The sequence below is a fragment of the Berghia stephanieae genome, chromosome 1 (assembly GCF_034508935.2).
Source record: "Berghia stephanieae isolate SIO BIC M18660-M18661 chromosome 1, UCSD_Bste_1.3, whole genome shotgun sequence".
Taxonomy (NCBI): domain Eukaryota; kingdom Metazoa; phylum Mollusca; class Gastropoda; order Nudibranchia; family Aeolidiidae; genus Berghia; species Berghia stephanieae.
In genome coordinates this window covers 75442530-75465029 of record NC_088360.1, presented here as the reverse complement: position 1 = coordinate 75465029, position 22500 = coordinate 75442530, and the positions used below count along the sequence as shown (strand labels likewise).

Here is a 22500-nt window from a genome sequence, read left to right as displayed (position 1 = left end):
GTACAAAACTGCACCTATTTGTTCCATCACATATCAAGTCTCTCATTGCCAGTACATTTGACTTTTGGAAATATAATTCTTTAAAAGGAGGCAATTCCTCATCTGACTCCACTTTTTAATACTTGTTAATAATTGCTAATGAAAGCCAATAGAACATGTATTGAATGATTAGGAGTTAAAGAAGAATTATTTTAGATTATTAATAAGATTCAATAGTCGTAACGCCACTTCCTTCCTAATGATGCATGGTAACTTAGTAACACTGGCTCTAAACTATCGGAACAATGGCGGACGCCCGTATGAAATATTTCTCCGGCGAGCATAAAAGCATATCCAGAGGAAAAAAAACCAACAAATTTGATCATGTTTTGACTTTTACACATTCTGATCACAAGACATATGAAAAGTTCTAGCCAGCTTGAAGAATAAAAAGTAATGATTTTCTTTGTTTAGAACCAAGATGGCCGCCATTGCCGGACAGCGTGACATCAGACTACTGAATCCAATTAATGTTAAAGAAAAAACAGAGGCCCTTGCTGATTGTAAGCTAAAATCTATTCATTCAATAAGTATGAACTGATTTCACATTCATTAATTCGAATATAATAATGAGATAACATAAACAAATAAAATTGTCATAAATTTATCGTTGCTATGATTTATAGTTTTAATCTAAAATTGTCACAAGTTTGTCGAGTGAAAATCTTAACCCTCTCGTGTTCAGATTCTTTTTGGGGGAGTAGATAATGAGTTCCCTATATGGCCATGTCAATCATGTAGACATCCTTTGATGATATAAGCCTACTCTTTGATATCTGTAGTCGCCTTTTCGTTTTCTACGGTCACTCATGGCTAAACTCCGCCCAGAAACGATTTCATAGGTCCGTCCATCACCAAATTTCAAACTTTTGTTCTCGTGAGTTCTTAAGTTTTTTGACCGAAGAACGATTGGCTACTGAGCATCTTGACCCTTCAACGATTGGTCGTTCTGGCAGCTCACGTGTCAACAGCCGTCAACAATGAATTGAATCATCGTCGATGCAGTGGAAGACGGCCATGGAATAGTTGCGTCACATCGCCACGTTGTTGAATAAATTATCCAGGCATGGTCGATAGGTAAAAAAGCCAAATTATGTTCTAGTTACATTTGAAACAAACAAAGTATATCACTGATTTCGTCTCTTTGAGATATAAAGAATGATATAAAAATCAAGAAAATCGGCCGATAAATAAAAAAGTTGCTAAAAAAAGCTAAAATAAACAAAAGCAATTTTTAAAATCAAATTTATTCGTAAAACAGTTGGTTTTCAACCGATTTTTATGAAACAAAGACCAATGTACTTCTTTTTTTCAAGCTGATTTCAGTAATGTGACTTTCAAATACCTCAGAATTATATTTTTTTACTTTTAGATTTTAGCTTTTAGGCCTACTCCATAAGGTGTTATATTCCTTGCATAACAATAGCGGAATACATCGACGGGGAGAAGCGTCTTTGTTTCGGCCAGCTGGATAGATAGCCTGTGATTGGTTGAAGACTTTGAGACGCTCGATTCACAATTCTACACGAACGGACCCCGGCGGTCTATCAAAGAGGTGTAACAAATTTATTTACCGACTATTTTTCTTGGTGCTAAAATTACAAAGTAATAATTTCTCATCAGAAAAAATAACTCGGAAGTTCCTATCTCTTTATTACAATAAAATAGATACCTCGAATGACAAAATCGACCCACAAATATGGGAGTTATAAATTATTCATAATATTTTTAAAAGTTTACAATAATTGTCTTCAAAGTCATTTTTAATCACCAAGCCGTAATTTTTTACCGATTTTTACCAAACAAAGTGCAATGTCAATGATTTTCACCCGCAACTAAAATAGGATTTAAATCGCAATTTCTGAAACGTATTTTCTTTTCTGTCGGCAAATTTATAAAAATCAAAGCTGAAAACACCCTGCGGCAGTGACAGGGCCTGTCATTTCCTTCACAACGATTGGATTTTACTTACTGAGGCCAGTCTTGACTACCCCGCCCATGAATATTATGTCGTTGTCGGTTTTTGTCGGGTTGAATCTTAAAGAGTTAAATTAAAACGAGAGTTTATAACACAATAAACGTGATTTAATCCAGGGATGCCACCAGGCATATTAAAAAAAGCCTGAAAATTTGCGCGGACGAGATACAAATCAACGTCAAGGGCTTTGTAAAATATCAAATTTGGAATATTGTTTCAGTACTTATTATTGCAATTGAGAGCAAATAACACACAAAAGAAAGGAGAGTTAACAGTTTTCAAATTGATAAAATAGGTGCTGAAAACAAAATATAGACAAATCAATATCAATAGCTATCAGGGGTGAGAATGACTGGTCACATAAAAGGAGAAAATTTTTCATTGTGAAGTTCATGACCCACCCATGCAACCATAACCTATAAATTTAAACTTCACTCAAATTCACTGAGATGTAATCCAAAATTTGTCTTGCAGCAATTTCTGACACGACTCGGAGAATTTCAAAAGTTGAAAGTATAATTACATTTGGTGGTTGTAGTAGGGATGATGATGTGGTGGTGGTTGTAGTAGTTGTGGTGTTAGGGATGATGTGGTAGTGACTATAGTAGTACTGGTTGTAGGGATGATTGTGTGGTGGTGGGTGTAGTAGCTGTGGTAGGAATGATGATGTAGTGGTAGTTGTAGTAGTAGTGGTGGTAGGGATGCTGTGGTGTTATTTGTAGTAGTAGTGGTGCTAGGGATGATGGTGTGGTGGTGGTTGTAGTAGTGGTAGAGAGAGAGAGAGGAGAGAGAGAGAGGAGAGAGAGTGAGGAGAGAGAGAGAGAGAGAGAGAGAGAGAGAGAGAGAGAGAGAGAGAGAGAGAGAGAGAGAGAGAGAGAGAGAGGAGACTTCTCTACCAGAATAATTTATGAATTGATCTTAGGAATTCTATATCAAAAAAAAAAAAAAAAGAAGAAGAAAAGAGAAATGGAAAGAAAGGCAAAGGGAAAGAGGAAAAGTGTGAGAGAAAGAGAGAGAGAGAAAAGAGAGAGAGAGAGAGAGAGAGAGAGAGAGAGAGAGAGAGAGAGAGAGAGAGAGAGAGAGAGAGATTTGTCCCTCCCCTTCCCCTTCAACCATCAACGAACACCACTGTCGTCTGTGGCAATTGTGACATCTGGTGCCATATAGTCTGGCCCGACGTCATAAAAACGGGACCGTCACTAAATTTCACGAGACTAATGCACAGGTGTCAAAATATGACATAAGACATAATGGTGATTTTGTGGTTTTGAGGGAAATGTTTGACACAGCAAATTCAGCGGAAAATTTCTGAGAAATTCTCAAAATCACTGTTTATTTATAAATTTTTTTTTAAAAAAAGGAGGAATTGTGATGGGGATTGGCGTAGATAAACTACCATTTAGGTGCCCAAAAATTCGACCAGCGGTGACAGCCCAAATTATTCACTCGGCGAAAAAGTTCCGGCTCAAATCTCGATCGCGATTTTTTTCTTCTTCTTTAAAAAATTTTTTTTTTTTTTTTTTTTTTGAATAGTGACGACGGACAAAAACCGGAGGTTCCGGATTAAAACAGGCTGGTGGTAAAAAAACCGGATTTCCGGCTAAAACCGGAAAAGTGGCATCCCTGTTTAATCTTATTATTACAGCCCTCCCAAGCCAAGCCAAGGAATTTCGTCAAAATTAAGAAGAATGAAGGCAAAATAATATAATTGAACTAAAAATGTCAACTATTTATGTAACTAGATCCACTTGGTTTGTCTTTTATCTTTCCCTATCGATCGTTATGTGGGCGGAGCTTTTAAATTTTGTGTATTGTGATTGCAAACTTTGTCCCATCTGTCTCTATCTCTCTCTAGTTGTGTAATTAGGTCATCACTTTTTGCGCAGACATTTAGCAGGTTTGATGGCTCATCATCATGCATTTATGAGCTTTAAATGCATTCTTATGTCACAAAGGAAGTGATAGACAACAAAAAGATAGGGGTGTAATATGTATGGGTCTGTAGAAAAGATGGACGGAGTGAGCCAATGTCAATAGTTTTTTGTTTTTTTATAAAGAAATCCTTTTCAAATCATTTTTTAAAAACCTCTATTCATGCTTTGATTGTTAATCAATGCCTTCTTTTCCTATTTAAGAATAACTGTAAACCAATTGAATATTATACCATATTTCATTCTATTCCTTTTTAAGAATAACCGTTGACCGTCGAATATTATATCATATTTCATTCTTTTCCCTGTTATGAATAACTGTGGACCGATTGAATATTTCATCATATATAACAACTTATAACAAACACTTCTCAAAGCTCACCTGGCAAAGACCTGTCCACTGCCTCCAGGGAAAGTGTAAGGATGTTGTTTACGGAAGACATGACCAACTCGACTGCAAGGAATGATTTCTAAGGCACCATGGCACTGCCATACTCTAAAGGAAATTTCTGGAATAATCATATTGACAAGGAAATGTGCTCTTTAGTGAAAATAGGTTTCCAGTTTATCTATAGAATTATGCTAGCCAATTAAATTGCTGATTCAAGATTGCTGTACAAACCCCCCCCCCCCCCCCCCCCCCCCCCCCGAAAAACCCATAAAAAATCACAAAAATTCTGAGAGTAATACTGACAGCTACAGTGATTCCAATTAACAAATTGCCCCATCTTCAATATTGTGACTTGTCCTGAAAAGTTAAGTAAAATTTGAAGCCTTTTTTCTCAAAACCATTTTTTTTAAAAGTTTGTCTACTGTCAAATGCCAATGTTTACCATTTTTTCATGAAATAAACAGAAAAATTTTGAGAATCGTCTATTCTTTCACACCATACCAATAACTCAATTACTAACTATAAAAAGTAACATTTGGACTCATATGATTTGGACTTTACTTAACAGCAACCAATCTTGACCAAAACACACCATTCTGTCTTAACTTCATAACATGTTTGAATTGCTGTATTGTTACATACCTAAATTCTCTCCACCCCATACGTCCATCTTTAGATCATATTTTCCCAGTTCTTCAAACCAAGACTTCTCTATTGAAAACAGGCCACCGGCTATCATTGGAGTCCTGGATTGATTAATGTTGATAAATTAAAATGTTCATATTTAATTCATGTCTACAAGTAATATATATTAATAGATTTATTTACAATATAGCATGTAAATCTCTACAACATTATTTTTATGATTAGAAGACGTCGATGGCGATGACCAAGAAGAAGAAGAAGAAGAAGAATACATTTATAAATCACTTGAAATCCACAAAAGTAGCACTCTTTTGAAAATCTATATGACTTCTTATTGATTAGAAAAAAATAATTAAATATAGATAGAGCAAAGTTGACATCACTCAGGTCTTTGTTCTTGTTTTTTGCCATCCATGTTTACGAGTAATTCTCACTAAACTGTATTTTGTGTTGTGTGTGGTTCGTTTTATTTCCGAGGCAAGCGCAGAGTATTTATAATAATAATAATAATAATAATAATAATAATAATAATAATAATAATAATAATAATAATAATAATAATAATAATATATACTTTATTCATCCAAAATAATGGAAATTCGTTTACATACGTGGCATGCATAAAAATGTATAAACACAAAGTTGAGAATCTATGGCGACAATGTATACATATATTCGGGAATTCCTTTCTTTTTAAAAGTTATAAATGTTTTGAAATAAACCTGATGGGTGATATTGGATCCTTCTTTCGCTTGTTTCGTTCCTCAGCAGTCATGTAGTCCCATTTGAATACTAAATTCCATTCAAAACCTGCCAAGTATAAAAGGTATAAAAACTATGCAAAAAATCATTCAAATCAAATTTTTCTTGCATTGTAAAAGGAAACCAGAAAGAGGATGGAGGGGAGCATACATAAGATTACTTGGTTGTGAAACTGTCTTTAAAGAAAAAGAAAATCCAAAAACCAAAACCAAATCAAATAAATAATATATAATAGGGTCTACTTATAATGACTTCGATTGCTTTGGCTGTTTTCCTTGAATTTAGCACTGAACTTTTATTCCCCCCCCCCCCTCATTATTCTCTCTTATTCCTTAATTACAATCCACATCCATGGTTATTTACAAGTCGAGAATCAGCATGGCAGAAAATAAAAGATATAACACATTTCGTTCTAAAATTTTATAGTTAATTATATATAATTCTTGGATGATTGAATCATTATTTAAAACATAGACAGAATAGCGAGAGAAAAAAATCATTTCATTGAAGCATCACTATTGCAGGTCTGCCTAGCATTACAAAAAAATTGTAGTATTACGAAAGTGCGTCTCCAATTTCAGAACTTTATGAGCATCTCTGTCATTAAAGATTATTGATTATTAAGACAATATTGCAGGGCACAGTTGAAGGCTGCTGAAACGAAAAAGAGGAAGACAGAGGAAAGTGTGGCAGGATAACATTAAAGATTGGACAGGATTGACGTGGAACAATCTAATGAGGAAGACCCATGACCGTGATGAGTGGCGTCAAATCGTGAAGTCTGCATCCCTAGAGTCCCCCCGACGACCAACCGGTCATGGGATAGAGTGAGTGAGTGAGTGAAAATGAAAGTTGATGCCAGCCTACATTATTTTTAGGATTTTGAAGTTTTAATTAATCCTTGTGATGGTAAATTGTTGACTTTTAAGATTAACTATAGCGACACAAATTTTATCTTTACAAAAATTACGAAATTTTAAATTTTCAATCAGGCAGGTTTGTTTTTGTCATGAGAAAGCTTCTGACTGCATAAAAGAATGGTATGGTATGCAACTTGCATGCATGCATCTAGAGCTGCAGTGCTAAAAAGATAGTATCATTATTTTAATTGTTGGTTTTGAGCTTAAATGCTCCGTGTTAAGTATTGTGTTTTTAGTTGAATATGTATTATATTCTCATTTTTGTTCAAGGAATGTAACTCCATTTGGATTAATTTATCAGGTCTCACCTCCTTTGAGATCAGCAGATGCACCGATGTAATCAAAATTGTCCATACTAATGACATCAATAATTGGGCTTACAACATTCCTCCTGTCCTGAAAAGTTGAAACAACAGAGCAGCACAAAGGCTCGTAATTTTGCCAGTGATAAATATTATAACTTAATATTATATGAAAGTAAAGTGATTAGATTGTAGTCGCAAAGCTGCAAACCCAAACTGCTGCGATGAAAAGCAAAATGAAACCAAAAAAACTCTTAAGAAAACCGAAAGAAAAACAATTACCAAAAAAGAAATATAAATCAATAATAAGCAAACAGATTATAAACAAGCAATTTGAAGGTCAGTTTTATAGCACCTTCTTTGTATGACGAGGTAAAAAGTGAATTAACACAAAAACTGAATTTTTGTTTTTAATTTGTTTGGGGTTTTTTTTTTGTTTGTTCTGTTTTTACTTCTCTTTTTCATGCTACAACATACATATATTTTTTAATTTATTGAAGGCCTTTTTTTTTTTTTGCTGGGTTAGCTATAGGATTTCAGGTTCCTCTGTCCCAAAATATAAAAGATGTAATGCAAGCTAACTGTTAGAACCGAACCCTTTGATAAGCAAACCTGGGTTTAATGCTGTGAAAATGTCACAATGACAGGCGAACTAAGCTTTGTTGCAATGTATATAATATTTTGCAACTTTCAAAAAGATGAAATATGGGATAAAAGCAAGAATGCATTTATTTACATACTGATATTGACAATGGCAGTGGCAATGGTGATGACGACGATGATGAAGAAGAAGAAGAAGAAGAAGAAGAAGAAGAAGAAGAAGAAGAAGAAGAAGAAGAAGAAGAAGAAGAAGAAGAAGAAGAAGAAGAAGAAGAAGAAGAAGAAGAAGAAGAAGAAGAAAGAAGAAGAAGAAGAAGAAGAAGAAGAAGAAGAAAAGAAAAAAGAAGAAGAAGAGAAGAAGAGAAGAAGAAGAAAGAAAGAAGAAAGAAGAAAGAAGAAGAAGAAGAAGAAAGAAGAAGAGAGAAGAAGAAGGAAGAAGAAGAAGAAGAAGAAGAAGAAAAGAAGAAGAAGAAGAAGAAGAAGAAGAAGAAGAAGAGAAGGAAGAAAAGAAGAAGAAGAAGAAGAAAAGAAAAAAAAAAAAAGAAGAAGAAGAAGAAAAGAAGAAAGTTAAAAACTATTTTAAGATAAAACCAACCTTATAAATCCTCTCCAGTAGCGGTTCCAGCCAATTGTCATTACACTCACAGTGACTATCCAAGAATGTCAAAACTTTCCCATGGGCTGCATCAGCACCCCTTACCCTAGAACGGATCAAACCTGAAAATGAAAAATAAAAGCAATGATGAAGAACTAGTAAGATCATTTAAACTTATATTAGCAACAACAACAAAAATGCTTCAGCTGCTGCTATTTCAGCTATTCAATGCTTCCCCAGCATATATACCACAAAATCTATTACACGTTTCATAGTTCGAGCATAGTTTTAATGTTATCAATGACAAAGTCATAAATGTTGATGATCTTACTAAAACTAAGGTACACCCAGGTATTTTATTTTATTCCTTTCAATCATTTTCCTTCCGAATTATTTTTCCTATTGTGGACTACATAATAATAATAATAATAATAATAATAATAATAATAATAATAATAATAATAATAATAATAATAATAATAATAATAATAATAATAATAATAATAATAATGTCCAAGTTAAATCCAGTTGATTTACAAAAATAACTAATTGTAAAAAAAATTGATTTTACTAAATATGTTTTTTATTATCTTCGAATGCGAAGTACACTTACTTTCAAGTCTAATAACCCAATTCCAAATGGGCCGATGTGTACATATATTCAGGTCTGACATCCGAACCCACTTATGGGCCTAGTTTAACATTGTTGTAACGGACAATATTTTGCGTCATTTTTTGATATTTCCAATACAACAATAAGCCCATAAGAAAGTGGGTTATCAGATCTGCAAATATAAGTGCACATCGTTATGGGTCCATTGTTGAAACGGTAATCTAAAAAATAATGAAGCAAAATATTGTCCAATACAACAATGTTCAACTAGGCCCATAACTTGGTTCAGATGCCAGACCTGCATAAATGTGCACGTTGTTCAAATGCTCGTTCAAATACAATATGTTTTGGGGCTCTGAATGACTATTTAACATTATTGTCATCTCAATTTAAAAAAAAAAAAAGATTTCTAAAATAAACAGTCAAAACTTAAATTTCAATTGGTTTTGTTTACCTTGTCGTTTTTCATTCCGTAAGACCTTGACCTTTTTAAGCTTCTTTAGCTCTTCTCCGTCAGAAGCTAAATGTGACAATAGTAAATAAATAAAATAATATCATTAAAACTTTTGAATCTACAACATTTTTATTTGATTCCAGAAGGGTATTCTGCAGATATGGATATATTTCAGGTGATTGATTATGATTATTTTGAACATTTATAATATCATCTCCTCCTCCTCTTCATGAGTAAGACTGCCGCAACCACTAACACCAAACATTCATCATCATCATCATCATCATCATCATCATCATCATCATTATCAACAGCAACATCCCTCTCCTCCTCCTCCTCCTCCTCATCATCATCCCTCTTTTCCTCCTCCTCCTCCTCCTCCCCCTCCTCCTTATCACCTTCATCATTCCATATGCATGCAACTTATTAAGTTGAAAAGAAGTAACTTTTTCAAACTTATTCATTCAAACAAACAAAAAGAAGGGAAGCAGAAAGAGATGGGAAAGACATGGCGAATCTTTAAAATAAACAGTTAAGAAAAACTTACGATCATCACTGAAATCGTCCACTAGGATGATTTCCCTGATCAGAGATGCTGGGCTTTTTCGGAAAACGCTGATAGTGTCAAAGGAATAAAAAAAATAGTGGTGATGAGGGGGCCGCGGAAGAAGGAATCTCTCTGTGTGTGTGTGTGTGTGTGTGTGTGTGTGTGTGTGTGTGTGTGTGTGTGAGAGAGAGAGAGAGAGAGAGAGAGAGAGAGAGAGAGAGAGAGAGAGAGAGAGAGAGAGAGAGCGAGAGAATTTGGGGATACAAGGTTTAAAAATTATATTGTTACGTATCAATAAAAACAATAACAATGATGATGATGATAATAATAATCGTAATATAATAATAATAAATAATAATAATAATAATAATAATAATAATAATAATAATAATAATAAAATCGATACTTTATAGCAACACAAAAGTGTGTGTTCTTGTTTGGTTTTTTTTTTTTTTTTTTTTGGGGGGGGGGGGGGGGATTTTTTGTTGGTGTTGTTTGCTTTTTTTTTTTTTGTTGTTGTTGTTGTACAAATATGTTGCTGGAGTAAAATTATTGTAGAATGCATGAAGATTTTCGGACCGCAATCAAAATTCCGTATCTAAACTCGGTAATAAAATAATTTGTTCAGCGAGTGATTTTAATGCTAAAATTGGCAAAAGTCTACATGGCGGAAATATGCATTGGCAGCTACACTATATAGGAACTCTCGTAGAAATCAGAACTTCTATGAGAAGAAAATAACATTCTTCATAACAAAAGGCGCAGTTGCCTCCAAAGCAAAAGATATAATAACAGAAGTACCGCAAGAATTTATAGCCAAATAGATTTCATCATACCTTGTCGAAAAGAAAAAAAGACAAAAAAAAAAAAAAAGAAAAAAAAATTAAAATTAAAACTAGACCTCTTTGAAATCTCAGGTTTACGAGTTTTTTTATCATCTTAATCCACGTTGATCTGAATCTATCAGTAATATATTGATACCGAGCCATTTAAAACAAGTAAAGAGACTACTTTTAAAATAGCTTTATATTATATTCCATGAATAAATAGATAAAATAAATAAATAAATATATTTTTAAAAAATAAATAAATAAACAAACAAATACATAGGATTACCTGATAATCGTCCTAAGCAAAGCAGATCGAGCCTCGTTGTGGAATGTGATGATGACAGAGGTATCTGGCAAATCCTGTGGCCAGGCAATAGCTTGGCACCTGGGGTTAATCAATTGATTTAGATAAAAGATTACGCACGGACTTGTCTATTTTGGTATAATTATAATTTATAATGTTTATGACGCATACAAGAGCGCGACACATATCTCCACTGGTATCATTTTGTAATGGAGCTGTAATTATCAAATCATCTATGCATTTCATTACCACCACGTGTAATTTTCTAAAGGAGATTTCAAAAGTTTCAATTTTGTGTACAAGACTTCTTTCGCTCACCATCTTCTTTTAATATAAATCTATGAGTCAACCAACCCATTTGTGAATAAAATTGTGACAGTTGTAATCATTTCACAAGTGTAGCGATCAGTTCGAGGATTGGATAGAAAAGCACGGGATGGAAGAATGACTAAGCTGCTAGAAGCTATGGACGGTAAAAAGCAATAAACAAAATAAAAGAATATAACAGCTTCAAAATAGAACAAATGAATAGACCGTTTCGGGATCAAAACCCTTCTACAGTCAGAAACAAAAACAATAAAAACATAAATACATTACTTTGAAAAAAAAAACCCCCAGATAAACGGCAGTCCCTGGTATTTTATTTTTTTTATTTTTTTTTTAAATTATTTTTAGTCTATATTCATTTTTGTTTATTACCTTTGGACTAGGAGTGTGCACTAACGTTTTAGAGTTATTCATGGCGCTGTCAGGAATGACAGATTGTCCATAGGAACAATACAACATTCCTTTTAATTCTTTTTTTGGTCGTCAATGACTTCATACAGTGAAAGGAAAAAGCCAAAAACCAATTTATAGACATTACGGAGTTATAGTTAGACACCGAAGCTCGCCTAACGAACGACTTGCCCAACACGTGACCATTTTTTTTCTCGCGTCCTCTCGTCTAATCTCGTCACTCCCGAATAGAAAGAGGAGGCGGAGCTCATATGATATAACGCAATGAAAGTTCTGTCCGATGACGGGTGGGGGGATATCACCTCTCCAAAACTTACCTTATTATATGAGATCTTGAGATTCTTATCCAATCATCGATTGCTCGTTTGACAGTTCGCTTGTGAACAGTTAGGAGACCATCTCTTGATTTATGGGCAGGCGGCTTTGCGTAAAGGCGGTGAGTGTTGTATACATCAAAGAGTACCGCTGACCGATGGGTAAATAGTGGTTGTGTAACCCAAAAGCCCTGCCGTCTCGACTGCAAGGTCTTGTATGTAATAGTTGCGTCACCATCTCAAGGCTCAGGAATTAATTAGTGAGCTGATTCAAACAATGTGGGTTTCAAATTTATCGTATACGTAATCATTTGGAAGCTACAGAGAAAGGTGTTTTTGTGTAATCCCTTTCACACACACACACACGCGCGCGCGCGCGCACACACACACACACACACACAAACATATACAAACAATACACAAACAATACACATCCCTGGTCATCTATTGCCTATATTATTAATGTTAATATATACATCCCATGCTGATTGTCACTCCCCCCCCCCCCCCCCCCCCCCCCAACCATTTCCACCATCCAAGTACCAGCGGCCTTTTCTCTTTGATTTCGTATCATGGTCTACCCGAAGCCCAACACCTCGATCGTTTGTGGGTCAACCCACCCCCCCACCCCTCCCCCCACCTTCCCCCGTAATCAATTTATAATTTTCTCTCTGTATAGAGCGCCACATGCACAATTATATACTATTGAATGACACTGACCTTGCCCCTCCCTAACACAAGCCAACAGCAACCCAAGCTATCCTCTATCACGTGACCTTAGATCCGATGCTGCATACCGCTTGAGAGTCTTCACTATCCAGATCTCGTTCATGGTCACGTGAGAAGGCTATATCCGTTCGGGTTCGGCGTTCGGGTTCGGCGTTCGACCCGATTTCGTTAAAAGCCTATTGTCATTATTCGTGACGATCGGTTTGTATCTATTTGCTCAGCCAAGTCTCTGACGTTTTAAATAAAAGCATTAACTATGAAAATTGAATAAACACAAAGAAAGTCGAATTTCATCATTACAACCATAAGGAGAGAGAGAGAGAGAGAGAGAGAGAGAGAGAGAGAGAGAGAGAGAGAGAGAGAGAGAGAGAGAGAGAGAGAGGGGGTGGGGGAAGAAAGAAAATTTTAAAAAATGTTAATGTTTAAAAATGAATGATATACAAAAATACTGATCTGGAGAAAAACGAACCATAATGCTTAAATCTGGTATTTAAAAAGCATCTGTGACAAAATCAAGCCTGGTATATTTTGAAATGTGAAATATTAAACGTCTGAAAGACTTGTCTTTTTTTAAAAATCTTTTCAACTTTCCTCTTTATTTGATTTCTTGAAGTCTTGTATTTAAAAGCTAAACAATTTGATTATGATTAGCATCAATCACTTAAATAAATAATCTAATAACATATAATCATTGGCCAGGCTATTCAAAGCATGTAATAAACTGAATGTAATTTTCAAATTAAAAAATAATAATAATAACAAATCGCTTTTTAATGATCGCTATGGAAACTTATTTATTGTAATTATTTGAAGGGATTAGGGAAGGTGAGAAATGTGAGATAGGAAAAGACCAAGTTAGTACAACATTTAAGCTTTATTCGTGAATCATTAAATAATATTTAATGATCATAATAATGGAAATGTAATGAAGATATCGCTTAAGAGGGCGGAAAAGATGGGAATGAAAGGGGGAAGGGGGGGGGGGAGAGAGAGAGAGAGAGAGAGAGAAAAGGAGATAGAAAAAGATAAGTTACAGAAAAGTAAGTGGAGAATGAGGAAAAGGAAAGGGATGGAAAAAGAGAGAGAGAAAAAAAAAAAACGAAAAAAAAAAACGAAAAACAAAAAAAAAGACGAAGCTAGTCATATTTGTCTAGCTTTTAAAATGCTTTGACAGCACGTGTGAAAAAAAATAATAATAAAAAATAAAAGAAATAAAAAGCAACCAAGCACTTACTCAGAGTGCCTGGTGTCAGGTACATCCCTGTTGGGTTTGATGTTGTCACTGGCCTGTTGGTTAAACTTGTTCCGTTGGTATGCGTCCATACCCGGTTTGAGGCGGGATTTGGCAATGTAGCCTTCCTCATCAAAGTCCTGCCAGGGAACGTCATCACTCTCGTCCTCGTCTCCTTCCAGAACTTTTTCTTCCTCCTCCTTCTCGCTATTGACCACTAGAGCACGTGGATGTGGTTTTATCCTTGAACCGACAATAACCTGTAGTAATAATAATGATAAAAATAATAATAATAATAATAATAATAATAATAATAATAATAATAATAATGATGATGATGATGATGATGATGATGATGATGATGATGATGATGATGATGATGATAATAATAATAATTATAATCATCATCAACAACAACAACAACAACAACAACAACAAAAACAACAACCAGCACCACATCTTCGGATAAAACGGACCAGCACATAAAACTATGTATAACCGTAAACGTTTCTAGTCTGATTGATATCAGTAAGTGAGGAACGAAATCAACGATATTAACCCTTGGAAATAAAAAATTTCAAACTGACATTACCTATCCGTATTTTTTATTATTTTTTTTAAAATGGTGACTTAAATTGAATGTCGGAAAAAGAACATATCAATGACGAGTAGAATGAATATAGACCTAGATAGGTGTCAACGCCGTTGACACCTATTTTTATTCTACTCAAACATCTAGGCACTAAATTTTGTGCATAATTTAACAATTATTCCGTAGAAGCGCTCAATTACCATCGCTTCTATCCTTTTATTAGCGCACAGCCGTGCAACAAACATCGGATGTTATTTTTAAACGTGACGTTCCCATTAACTTACTTTAGGTTTTTCGGTGACCAAAAATATTTGCTCCATGCTGATATCTCTCTTTGGCGCATTTCCATAATGTTCGAACTGTTCCCCGTGGACCTCCTTGCGTTCCTTGCGGTGTCCAGAGAATCCATCCAGCTTGTCTTGGACATCGTTGTCATCCTGAACAATAACGAGAAAAGGGATTAAAACTATATATAACTATATGCGCGGTATTGTTTGACTACCTTGATACCATATCTTGTTTAAATCTGTTTTAACCGAAAGGTCTCACTTAGCCAAATGACCATAGATTTCTAACAAAATATCCCATCATCTTACAAATCGTCTAATATACTCGTAGAGGGCACAGGGTTGATAGTGACATGACAATGTGATGATGATGGTGATGACGACGATGATGATGATATACTATCATCGGACAGCATAGACCACGCCCATGAATAGCATTACTAAAACGTCATTATTACAATCACCAATCACGCTGTCAACCCACACGCGCTCTTAAAGCCACATTAATGTTATCATTATGGTAGGCAAGTCAAACAAATAGCCAAATCATCATACTTATTACCAAAAATACAGGAGGCTCTTGGGCCCTAACGATAAATCAAATCGAATGAGAGCTTCTTAATTAACGCGGCGTGTGGTCTAGATTCTTGCCTTCGAATCGGAAGGTCCAGCATTCGAGACCCGCTCTGAGCGGCGCATAGTTGAGACCCTTGGAAAAAGCTCTTTACTCACATTCTCTCATCGTAAAATGAGCACATGGCCAATGACAGCGTTGTCTCTGTCGGAAAAAAAATTTGTAAAATCGCCTAACAAGCATCATGTCTCGTCCTAATGTTAAGTGTTGCTGTTAGCTGGAGACCCCCTGTAAAGCGCTTTGGGCATGTCAAGTGGAAATTGCGCTATATAAATGCTCTACTTGTTTTTAAGCCTTGGACTCCGATACTATCTTAATTGTCCGTTTTGCAGTGACTGGGTAGCTAAGTCAACTTAAAACCACTCTGCTATCCAGGTGAAAGGAACCAATATTTTATCCCGATTAAACAACAATTTTTATACATTGCATTAATTTATAAAGGATGACAAACATGCAATATGTAGTGATTTATGAAATACTGTTTTACTTCTATTTGGCTTCCTTGGGAATAGATTATGAAGCATCGTGAAACGTACCGAACATGGTTTTATAAAAGCGCTATACACAATTGTAAATATTAAAGGAAGGAATGTAGAAAACTTTTCTATTTTAGAAAACGACTATTAAAACCCCCCAAGTGCCAGACTACCTTTAATATTACATTTTTTTAAAAGGGAGGGGGGGGGGGGGGAATAAAGAAAACAAAAATAAAAAATAAAAACCCACTATCATTTGTCTCAAAATCCGCGGTTACATCTATAATTAAAAAAATAAAACAAAAACAAAACAAAACAAAAAACACTACCATTTGCTAGACACAATTTAAAATTAAAAAAAAAAATTAAACATTAAAAACCACTGTCATTTGTCTCAAAATTCACGGTTACAATACAACTACAATTTAAAAATTTAAAATTAAAAAAAAAACACTTTCATTTGTATCAGAATTCACGGTTACAACTACAATTAAAAATATAACAACATAGACAAAGACCTATAGATAGTATGCGCTTGGCTAAGAAGCTCATAACATTGCCATTCGGAAGTATAACGGACCAACACACAAAACTGTGTGTATCCATGAACGTTTATAGTCGGGTTAATACAATTCAGTGAGCATTACTCATAAACGCGGATGGCAAAAAACAATAACAAAGACCTGAATGACGTCATCTTCGAACTATCTATAGTCTAAAACGCTCGGCACAGCTGCAATACACTATGGGCAAATCATTCCATTTAAAACCGTTTTATCATATTTCTTTTTATTGTTATCCTGAAAAAAAAAAAGCGGGAGTCTAATGGCATAGTATGATTCCGTCCCATTAAAAAAAAATATACAGCGAAACACAAAAAGTAAAATAATGGTCTGGGATGACAATAGCGGTGTCGATGAAACACGTTTTTGAGTCATTATTTATGAATGAGCTTTGAGTGAGTGTCAAATCTCAACAAAACGTGATTTAAAAAAAAAAATCCCCCTCCCCTTCCCCCAGCCCATCAATTGTTATCTCATTCACACCCCCATCCACGTCCCCAGTCGTCGATTGTTATCTCCTACATTCTTATTTTCTTTTCAACTAAATGTATAGTTGGAATCAAGGAATTTACCCAATGGAAACCGTACGGTGCTCTTATTGGCTAACCAACCAGCGGCCTCGATGAGAAAAATATCCGCCATTTTGATGGTGGCTGGGAATCGCGTTACTATAGTAAACAAGCGCTGATCGGCCGTTCATGAAAACAAGTTGCTGCTCGCTCGTTTAACTCAAAATTATTCAAAACGATCTCTCTAAAATGATATAAATGTGACTTCTTAAGGTTTTCTTCACGGTCAAAACCACATAACATTCTATTAATGATTACGTCCGAGGCAAAAAGGAATATTGACAGGTCGACCGAGAGTTGAACTCGTGAGACGACAAACATCAATGCGAAGTGTAGCGAGAGTCAAGCTATTGTTTGTCTTGTCCTATTCTATATAGAGAAAAGGATAAATAGTATAGCCTCGTGTGTGAGTGGTTGCGTGTCATAGTCTTGTTTTTAAATTGTTTCTGTTGTTTATGTGTGTAGTGATGACTCTCTCACACTCAATTTCAATGCCGAAAGAGGAATTCCCGCACACAAGAAAGGGGAATTGGGGTGGTATTTGGCATACATATTGTATAGTATCTAGTTCTAAATAGATAACTGATTAGAATTATATTATGATATATAAACACAATGCCAAATACAATTCCGAAGTTTCCTTATTTCAAATGAAGTAAAGCTCCAAAACCTAATGGTAGTGATTGTAGTACTGAGTGTTAGTGAGGTGATGTGGTGTTGGTGGTGGTTGTAGTTGTAGTAGTAATAGTGATGATGATGTGGTGGTGGTGATGATTGTAGTTGTAGTAGTAATGGTAGTGATGATGATGTGGTGGTGATTGTAGTAGTAGTGGTAATGGTAATGATATGGTGGTGGTGGTGGTTGTAGTAGTAGTGGTCGTGATGATGATGTGGTGGTGGTGTTTGTAGTAGTAGTGGTAATGATGCGGCTATGTGGTCTAGTAGTATGACACTCGCTTCCGGATCGGAAGGTCCTGGGTTCGAGCCTCGCGCTCGGCGCATAGTTGAGTCCTTGGAAAAGGCTCTTTACTCATTCTCTCACCGTACTCAGGTGTAAAATGAGTACCTGGCCGTTAACAGAGTTGTCTTTGTCCGAAAAATTGTAATATCGCCTAACAGGCGTCATGTCCCGTCCTACATGTTAAATGTCGACCAGGCACCCCTTGTAAAGCGCTTTGAGCACATTTAGTAGATATTGCACTATATAAAGCTCAATTATAAAAAAAAAAATTTCAATGATGATGATATGGTGGTGGTGGTTGCAGTAGTAGTAGTGGTAGTGATGATAATGTGGTGGTGGTTGTAGTTGTAGTAGTAGTGATAGTGATGATGATGTGGTGGTGGTTGTAGTAGTAGTGGTAGTGATGATGATGTGGTTGTGGTGGTTGTAGTAGTAGTTGCAATGGTGATGATATGGTGGTAGTGGTGGTTGCAGTAGTAGTGGTAGTGATGACGATGTGGTTGTGGTGGTTGTAGTAGTAGTGGTAATGGTAATGATATGGTGGTAGTGGTGGTTGTAGTAGTAGTGGTAATGGTAATGATATGGTGGTGGTTGTAGTAGTAGTGGTCGTGATGACGATGTGGTTGTGGTGGTTGTAGTAGTAGTGGTAGTGATGCTATTGTGGTGGTGGTTGTAGTAGTGTTGAGGTAGTGATGTGGTGGTGGTTGTAGTAGTAGTGGTGGTGGTGGTTGTGGTAGTAGTGGTAATGATGATGATATGGTGGTGGTGGTTGCAGTAGTAGTGGTAGTGATGACGATGTGGTTGTGGTGATTGTAGTAGTGGTAGTGATGATGATGTGCTGGTGGTGGTGTAGTAGTAGTGGTAGTGATAATGATGTGGGGCTGGTGGTTGTAGTAGTAGTGTTAGTGATGATATTGTGGTGGTGGTTGTAGTAGTAGATGATGTGGTGGTTGGAAAACACATTACAGGTTATTATAATACATGATTACACACATTCTCTAACTTCATTTTTTGACAGCTTCGTTGTGCCATAAATATACGCAACAGTTCTGAAACATTTTATTGTGGATTTTGATATTGTTTGTTGTTTTTCTTGTGTCGTTATGTTGACATAGATACCGAATGAGTGGTAATTACTACATTCTCAGCCAACAACAAAATGGCGCTGAATGCTTTCATTGGTGGACACTTTTTAGGCTTCGTACGTATTCTCATTCGTTTAATTCTATGGTTGGAATAGATACGGAAATCAGCGACCTCAGCATCATCACCATCGCCTTAGTCATTTCATCGGCATTTCATAATTTAACGATAATGATAATGATGATGACGATAACGATGATGATGATCTTATTGAAGAAAGTAGTCCCATGGAGCCGGAATTTATCCCGGCAGCTATAGCATGAAACGGACAATAGCAATTGCTTGCTACCCTCTGGAGAGGACGCAAGTCTATCGCAAAGTACGTTCCACCATATCTAACAGACCCAGCTACACAATCACTGCTGGGTAGACAGGAGGGATGAAGAAAAAAACATCGACTGCACCCGGGATCGATCTCGGTCCCTTTGATTGTGAAGCGAGTGCTCTACCAACGGAGCAATTGGGATCCCCAAATATAACCATAACTACTACACTACAACCACCGCCATTATTATTATTAACAATTATAATGGGCCTACAGCAATGTGTGACATTATAAAATGGATTAAACCATTTGATTATGATGCCAACTTCGCGCTTGCCAATTACTGTAATTGCCTTTTAAGATTAATTTACTTGACTCCGGCTAATCGCAAGTCCGTAGAGAGGCGCGGAAAGTGTGCTTTCAGGCAGACGGTTTTCTTAACGCGAATTTAATTCAACAACTCTTTCTACTCAACGAGCTCGAGCTTTTACAGCAAACACCCCCTGCCCGGCTCTTTCCCATTTCTCTACATCATGGTGTTTTTGAATAGATATTTCGTTGTTGTTATAATAACTATTCCCACCATAATAAAGAAGTTAAAACACACACAAATAAAAAACAACAACATGAGCAGTCTACTTAAACTATCTGGTCATGAAGCGAAACAAATGGAAAATAAATTAATTAATAGGCATTTGGATAAAGGCAACCAGTAGCGTTTATCAAAGTTGTTTTTTTTCTGTCGCGTTAAAAGGACATAAGCAATTACATATTCTCTGTTCATAGGACGTTAGTCTATCGCAAAGTATTTTTCATCAGATCTAACAGACCCAGCTACCTAATCTCTGTAATTTGGATAAAGGACTCATTACAGACGCCCCCCCCCCCTCCCCAATAATAATAATAATAATAATAATAATAATAATAATAATAATAATAATAATAATAATAAATAATAAAACAATAATAATCAAAATAAAATAATATTTTTAAAAAAGGTCCACTTGAGTATTAGTTGAGTGCTCTATTAATCGATCCTCGGACTTCTGGACGGGGGCATATCCTTGAAAAGTCAAATATGTGCGGAAAAGAACAGTCCAACAAATCAATTTGAGTCAACGGTGAAGTCATTTTACAGGACTGGTCGCTTAGCAGGAGGAACATAAGACGGACGCTGCTTCGACGAAGTGATGGATGATATCTCCCACTTTTTTTTTTTAACATTTAAGTTAATGGTAACATGTTCTTGCTAAATGTAATTAACAACCGTATAAAAAAAGAAAATGGTCCAAACGATTGATTTCACACATCAAGCATTAAGCTGGCACTCAAGTATCCAGTGTTTATATTGATCACTGTTTGTGATTGATGGTGGTGTATGTTATACGATAATCTGGGTATATATCCCATGGACAAAGGAAATGGGGATCCGTATACTTGATAGTTCATGTCTTCATTTTTAGTGTTATATCTTTGCTTGTTTGCTTGTTGTGTGTGTGTGTGTGTGTGTGTGTATTTATATATATATATATATAATATATATATATATATATATATATATATATATATATATATACATTATACAACCCTAAGTCAAAGTCGATCAACTCAAAATATATAATCTGAGTATCGAATAAAATGCGAACTCAATTTCTATTGTCTTAATAGACAATACCTTTTTCGACTTTGTAAGAGAACTCCACGGAGCTTATTATAATATCTTAGATATTTCGCTCACTTATCGTAGAATTCTTTCTCAATGTTAAGAGCGGAAAATGGTTTATATAAATTTTAAGAAATTGAATGCATTCAAAATATTGAGAGGAACCACTAAATATTATCGATTTAATGCAATTACTCCCACCTCATTGTCATACTCACTAATTGGACGGTTGACACACAAGCCATGTGATAATAATGATGGCGTCTGTTTTCAAAGGGATTTGACGAAACAAATTTGATTTTTAGATAAAATCATCACGATGTCTAATCACTTTCATAATAAACGCAAACTATCTTGATGCCAATTGTAAACACCATGCAAAATTCGGTTACGATTGGTCCAGCACTTTTGGAATCTTAGTGTTACAAAAAATCCAATTTGTCAAATATATATATATATATATATATATATATATATATATATATATATATATATATATATATATATATATATATATATATATATAGAAAGAGAGAGAGAGAGAGAGAGAGAGGGGGGGGGGGTTATTTGTGATATGTTACTTGTGAGAGATAGTGTACACTTGTTAACATGTCAATATCTTATGTATGAGACGTCGGTTTATATATATTATTAGCGAGATTGGAGTCATTTCAACTAAAACCACTGCGGTTTGTGGCCGATAAGGATACAAGGACAAATTTGTAATGAGTTTTTTTATAATTGAGACTTTCATCTACAAAAACATTTTAAAAAACCCAAAAAAATTAAAACAAAAAAAAATTTAAAAACCCAACAAAACCCGATAATTCATTCATAAGTCATAAAAAAAAGAAGACAAAGTCTATTCTATTTTTTCTTCATAGATGTATATCTGAATAGTCAGGATCGTTGCAGATAGAGGTTTTCACGAACTATACGACATAAATTTGATCTATTTTGTAACGGAGAATGTTTTCTCAATTTGAGCACTTTTCTGATAAAACGATAGAATCGCAGCAGTTTGGATTCATATGGGCAGATCGCCATTTTAATGGGATAGGGCGGAATAGCCTAATCACAAATTATTTTCCACAAAATAAGATTTTTTTTAAAGTCTGAAAGTTCTTATTGAAATGGAATATTAACAATAAGCGGTTTATTGTGAAAATCTTTTGGCGGTAGAAAAAATAAAAGAGCAAATGAAGACTTACAATGTTATTTACTTGGGTCGTCTTCATTTATTAAAATCAATGAAATAAAAATCCCCAAACTGTACCATTCGAAAATATTTTATTTATCCACCTAAAATATCATTTCCTGAAAAAAAGTATCTTTTATTTGAAGTCAATGAAAATTTAATAATAACTCGATTATCAAGTAAGAATAATATAATATAATACTTCATTTGAAACAAACAACATCAT

General features: G+C 35.1%; 1 protein-coding gene across 1 annotated transcript in view; it reads right to left on the bottom strand.

The window, feature by feature from the left end:
• Positions 1–22500, bottom strand: part of LOC144957165 (polypeptide N-acetylgalactosaminyltransferase-like) — a 56438-nt gene that overhangs the window by 8225 nt on the left and 25713 nt on the right. The window contains exons 2-11 of the mRNA XM_078888191.1: positions 14800–14952; positions 13927–14183; positions 10894–10992; positions 9778–9845; positions 9231–9296; positions 8164–8285; positions 6975–7062; positions 5707–5794; positions 4982–5085; positions 4331–4457 (exon numbers count right to left, since the gene is read on the bottom strand). Of these exons, the coding sequence (XP_078744317.1) occupies positions 4331–4457; positions 4982–5085; positions 5707–5794; positions 6975–7062; positions 8164–8285; positions 9231–9296; positions 9778–9845; positions 10894–10992; positions 13927–14183; positions 14800–14952 (1172 nt within the window). The remainder of the gene's footprint in view (positions 1–4330; positions 4458–4981; positions 5086–5706; positions 5795–6974; positions 7063–8163; positions 8286–9230; positions 9297–9777; positions 9846–10893; positions 10993–13926; positions 14184–14799; positions 14953–22500) is intronic.